This window comes from Eurypyga helias, unplaced genomic scaffold, assembly GCF_000690775.1.
Source record: "Eurypyga helias isolate BGI_N326 unplaced genomic scaffold, ASM69077v1 scaffold442, whole genome shotgun sequence".
In the NCBI taxonomy this organism is placed as follows: Eukaryota; Metazoa; Chordata; class Aves; order Eurypygiformes; family Eurypygidae; genus Eurypyga; species Eurypyga helias.
In genome coordinates, this window is record NW_010237579.1 from 1 (window position 1) to 6,282 (window position 6,282).

At 45.0% G+C, this 6,282-nt stretch overlaps 1 protein-coding gene across 1 annotated transcript in view; it reads right to left on the minus strand.

The window, feature by feature from the left end:
- Nucleotides 1-1,115: 1,115 nt before the first annotated feature.
- LOC104506509 (prostaglandin F2 receptor negative regulator-like) overlaps nucleotides 1,116-6,282 on the minus strand; it is a gene marked incomplete at both ends in the record, with an annotated part of 17,402 nt that continues 12,235 nt past the window's right edge. Inside the window, one exon of the mRNA XM_010147481.1 lies at nucleotides 1,116-1,535. Within this exon, the coding sequence (XP_010145783.1) occupies nucleotides 1,116-1,535 (420 nt within the window). The remainder of the gene's footprint in view (nucleotides 1,536-6,282) is intronic.

A 6,282-nucleotide genomic window follows, 5' to 3' on the forward strand; every position in this document is an offset into this window, starting at 1 on the left:
TAATTGTGCTTTAGCCCCTCTAATTATGGATGCAACCAAAAGGTTGCCCTTGCCTAGTCTCGCACACATCTTCTAAAAGCCCTACAGCCCCACTGTTATAAGCAGAATAACTCACATGAAGAGCAAGAGATGTGAGGAGAGACCTCCTCCCAAGCTGTGTTTGTGAATAGGAGCAGGGGAGTGCAGAAGGTCTAAGATACAGCAGCTCGCTAGAAAGTTCCAAGATACAATGCACCTTTGGGCTACGCCAAGAGCTCTTCAAAACCACTCTAGTCATCAGCTTAGTTTATCAAATCATGACATGAGCACCTCTCTCATAAGTGCACCACCATTTAGAAACAACTCCCAGTTGCTTCCCACCCACACAGCGTGATAGGAATAGATGCACAGTGTTAACGTGCATCTCAGACGATCCAAACCAACCTTGTTCCCCTCTCCATCCCCCCAACAATATACAAGGACTGGCACGCTTCTCTCAAAAAAATCTCAACAGGCAGGCTATGTTTGAGCTGAAGGTGAGGGTTTCAGCAAGGATGAGAGCAACAGGGTACACTTCTGATACTGAAATTCATCCCTATTTGTGGAGCTTTGTAGTCCAGCCACAAGGGGCCTCTAAGGTCTTCCAGTGGCAGGATACATGTGCCGAGATGGCTGAAATGTTATCATTGCCTTGACCTGACCATTTTCTGTAATTACATCAACAGGAAAGTGTGCTCAGGCAATTTAATGATATGCTAATCGAGTCTGGTTTGGAACAGAAATCGAGTTTATATTAATGTTCTTCCAGAGCAGCCACTACCTAACAGGAATCCAGTGATAAAGCTGGCAAATGTCACAGCAGTTATTCCATATTGAGAACCAGCTCCGAGCCTGCAGGACCATAAAAGCTGCATTAGTAAAGAAAAACCCAGGGGTTATGATTACAGCAAATTCATTAAACATCTTTCTGTAAGCAACCCATAGCACAAAGGGCACAAGCACCACCAAAGGAGACAAGCAAATCTCTCAGCCATCATACCATTTGGAGATCCCTTCCATGTTCCAAAAAGTTGGTATTTCCCAGAGACAGAGAAACCACTGGGTTTAGAGACAGAGCTGCCAGATTCTATACCAACCTGACGTCTGGAAGGCTATCTGGATAGGGTTGGATAAACCGTTCACTGCTTCTCGCCACATGCCACCACCACCTGGAGACCAGGCAGTCACCACACAGCGATACAGCCCAGCATCAGAAATCTGGGTCTGGTACATCCTGTAACGGAACTCATTCTCCTGGACCTTCTCCAGCACCACACCGTCCACACGGGTCTGATCCGTCCAGTCTTCCAGCCGCACTACTGAATCCTGGTTCAAGGAGATTATGCGAGTGGTTCCATTGGGATTGGACTGATCCGCTAGTGGCTTCTCAGCTGTAATGAGGACAGAATAGCGTGGCGTCTTGATGTTTTTTGAAGACACTTTGCATGTCATCTCAAAGGTGTGGCCCGCGACAAAGAATGGCTTCAATTTCACCGCCTCCACTGTAAGCGTGTAATCTGAAGAGGGAAGGAAATAAGAAGCAAGAGAGGGGTTAATGAATAGGTGCAGATATTTCTGCAGCACCTTTCAATCTAGATTACTACAAATAAGCAAAGTACTTCTTTCTGGAGAGACAAATCCCAGCACATTTATCTAAACACATATGGACATCCCAGAACACTGCTCAACAGCACGCACACACCAGTACACAACAGTTGGGGTCAAGATGTTCAAACAAACAAAAATACTGAGCAGATAATGCAAAATGCAGGTCATAGTGTGACAGGACCTTCAGGACTTTTGATTCCGTAGTAAAAATATTAGTCAGGCAAGACTCAGAGTCCCAGTTTCACACTGGATCTGGAAGAGCACTCTCAGCCACAGGTTACAAGGGCACTGTTGAAGTACCCATGACTAGTGACAAAAGCTGCCACTAACTGAATCAGCAGCACTTAGCATAGCTTTTTATTTCCCTCAAAAATCTGCCTAACAGCTATGCAGACACATTCAGCTGAAACCTCTGCCTTCATGTGCATTCCCTTGCTTCTCACGCACTCACCTGAGTACAAGCCCACTAGAAGCCTTGACATTTCCCAACAGCCCATTTGGCATCAAGAACGCCAGCTACACTTACTGCTCAGTTTCTTCTCTTTATTCTGCATTCTCCAGGTCTGCCAGCTCCTCAATCCCAAGAATCCTTTAATTACAGGGTTTGGGAAAATTATACATCCAGGAGCGCAGCCCCAAGACACAAAAAAATAAAAGCTCACAATAAGAAAATGAGAAAATGAGGAGTGACTGAAATCAGAACTAGATAAAAGGAAAGGGAGTTGCTAGCTTGCTGGCACTGTGATGAAGAGACATCCCACCTACTCATGTTCTTCCTAAGGAAAGGGTGCTGGGACACAACAAACATCTTAAATCCACTTCCCAAAGTAGCAGCATTGCAAGAACTCAGCCATCCTGACTTTCTGGACTTCCTTCGCTACAGCATACTCACCCTTCGCCTCCTTCCCTTATAAAAAACATTTTAAAAACCCCGAACTAGGGAGCCATCTTCTATGCAAGGTCAAACCTCTCAGGAAAAGGGAGACAAGCAATGGTGAGATTGTTACACAATCCCCAAAACTGAACCAAATGTAGTAATATTTATGCTCTCCCCACAAGAGCAACAAGATACTTGTCAAGATTACATTTTGCAGTGTTTTGCCTTCAAGCAGCAGTTTTCACAATGAGTAAACACAGCCCACAAGATGAGAAACCCGGTATGACAACTTTAAATCAGTGCTGTATAAAGCAGATCACAGTACAAAGCTATATAAAGAAACAGCAGGAGCGGGGAAGGCTGAGCTGCTTCTAGTGGTCCAGCTGAGCACAGAATTGCTTGACACTCCACACCATCCCTCCACCCCCCCTTCCACCCGCTAAGCAAGTAGGAATACAAGAGTTTCCCATTTAGGCGCTCGGGGTGCAATCCCAATTGATTTTACACACAGAGATGCTCTCTACTCCCTTATGTGAGAACCCATCACATATCAGATTCTAGACTTCAGATCCATTTTTTCCTCATTTTGTGTCCATAAGGTTCTGCTATCACCCTCTTCATAAGGTCGCAGCATGTGAGAGCCCAGCACAGACCAGCTTGCAGCACATTTTGGGGATCTAGTAGACAATTATATTTTTGCCCCAAAAGCAGAAGCACAAGCAGCTAGCCATACTTCTCTGCCACATTTGGCTGCTTGCTAGGCCTTGTGAGGAGGCTCTGGGCAAAAATCCCTCCTGATACACATGTTCTTTGTGCTGTTGATCTTCAGGTCAGAGGTCTGAGTCCTAGACACCAGAAATCTTGCACTTGGTCTCTCCTACACGTCCTCAAAGACAAATACCTTCACATGTTCAGAGCAGTACAGATGTAGCCGAGCAGAGACGACTCTCCCTACTATCGGGGCTCCCAATGCCTGCCCACAGCTATTCTGAGCCACAGGCCAGGCAGCAGTACACAGCAGAGTGTCTTGCCCCAAGTAAGGACAGAGCAAACTGTTCCTAGGCATCCCTCCTTGACCTTCCATTTCAGGGCAACAGAAAATACTGCTTTTACCAATTATTTTTGTTAAAGAAAAGCAGAAAGGAATGGTGGTAGCATGAGACAGCAGCAGAAATAATATCTGTAGTTTGTGGAAGAGAACATACAAGGTCTAGAGATGCAGCTGGAAAACAGTGATAGAATTTAAAAGTGTTAGAAATTCAGATACTGAGCAGAACAGGCAGACATATTCTTATGGAAGTCCTTCCAAAGGATACTTCCACTTTTCAAAACCCAAAATTCGTCAGGTTGGATGAATACCAAAGGCAGAGGCACCTTCTCTTACGAAAGGCCATAAGAAATGCATGCCAGAACAGAGAAGTGGACACAAAATCCAGTATATACAGGTCCTGAATGTTTCTTGTTGCAATAAAGTAAAAAAAAAAAAAAACAAACAAAAAAACCCCACCAACAATAACATTTCTGAATCTGCAATAATAGTGAAACCTGTGTATGTAGTAAAGTAAAACAACAAAAAAAAGCCCCATATGCTACCAACTAGAAAAACTAGGATCACCATTCTTATACAGCATGCTTCTGTGCCAAAATTGTTCTCCTTCAGCAGCTGCAGACAAAATGTAATTAGCACTCCATCACCCCCACATAGAAAAGCATGTAGTTGTCTCTCTGCATGTAGCAGTGCACATTATGGGAAAGATGAGAAACTCAAGATTTGGCACTTAGGTTAGAAATAACAGTAATCTGCAAGAAAAGTTAAGTGGAAAAGGAGAATTTCTTCATGTTTCCTATGTTAACAGAAACCACTCATCAGATCTTATAGCATAAGATGGGCCAGGGAGGTCAAAGATTTTCTTTTAAGAACTGCATCCTAAGATCTTATTTTTAATCTTCCTGGAATTACCAAGGAGGCAACGTCTGTACCCTGCACGCTTGCCCCTCCACACTCACCCCTGCAATCCCAGGCAGAGTCTCACTTCCTTGTAAAGCTCCCCGAATGCAAACCTGGTAATACACACCCTGGTCAGCCACACACGGCTGCAATTGGCAGCTTATGTTGGAAAGCGGTAGCGGAAGAGACCCCAAGGAAACCATACCCAAAGCTTAGAACCAGTTTGAGCGCTGCGCCCAGACAGCGGGCTAGCAGCAGAAGAAACCCTAGCCAAAGGATTCAGATAAAATTTGAGTAGTAAACTGAACTTTGGAGCCTGGCAGTGCGTGCCTCTGCCTTCCATCCTTGGCCACTCCAAGTGGTTAAGCCACACTATAATTCTCCGTCTCTCTCCCACACAGTGCATGCTCACGTTAGAGTACTTCAGGGCAGTAACCAGAAAGAGTTTTCACCTAATCTAAGGCAGTCAAATTGCTGGAGAAGACTAATGGCTACAAGGGCACACAGACATTAAGAAACAGCCAACACCTTCCCCTGCACACCACTGACTCCAGTCAGAAAAGCAGCACAATGGCCATGGCTAACAGTAGGCTCTGAGCACAACATCTCCTCAGCATCCCCAAGTAACACCATCTCAATAGTCGTAAGGCTTCTCCATCCCCCAGTGCACTAGCTAGATGGCAAGCACAGGGAATCAACAGACACTTAAGTAATGACAGCTTTGCCTGTAGAAGGAGACTACACAGCACCCTGAGGTACAATTTCAGCCCCAGCAGCTCGGATACCAAGAGCTCGGAAGCCTCAGCAGGCACGCACCGCAGCCCGATACGCATACACACGACGCAACGGCTCTCCCCGCTGCTGCGCACACACCAGACCACCCTCACTGGCCTGCTCCCCTGCCAAGCACAGAGCACCAACATGTCACCCTCACGCAGCCGTGGGGAGCCCAGCCCCCCTGACTGGCGCTTGTACACCCAACTTCATGCACTTTCCGGTCCCTACAGCCAAACTGGCAGGCACCCCCGGCAGCTTGGTGCCATGGATATAGGAATTTCTTTGCTCAGGAGGAACTGCATGTCTGTACCATGCAGTATCTATTATACACCAGCAATGGTACAGACAAGGGGGAGGGGAGGGAGGGGTAGAAATATCACCTGGCTCTCTATTCATGGAATTTCTGAAAGATTAAGATGTCCTTGCTCCCAATTATATGTGATGGGAGGGCCTGGGCAAGCATTTAAGACAAGTTAAATTATGTTAAATACAAGTATTTTGTAAATTAAAGACAGAAGTATTAGCAAAGCCCCAAATAATAGTACCTTTGGGATTTGGAATTTCAATTAAGAGATAATGTTCTCCTTTGCAAAGGATTCCACGCAGATCCAAACCTGATAACACTGGTTTAAGAAACAAGCATCAATTCTGCATTCCACTGCAAACAGCAACTGTGTTTCAAATATAGGCAGGACTCACACTCAAACGAATTAATTAAAAGATTTTAAACTACCAACCTTTTTTTCTGGGTTGAAAATCATCTATACAGACAGAGCCAGTCAAAAAAAAAAAGTTTCCTCACTTCCTTAAATCCCCTTTTTACTAATTGGAATCTGTACTCTAAATAAGCAAAACAACAATATAATTGATGTTTTTCATTTTTGAGGTGAGACAAGGATGTTTTCTTTGTCACCTTGGCAGGGGTGGAAGAAACAAATCAGGCAGGCCATGTCAAAAACAAGGGTGATCTATGACAGCGATTGGCGGCATTTGCAGAGCTGAGTAAGCAGAAAGACATGTAAGCATTTTTGGTCCCAACAGAACAAAATAGGGA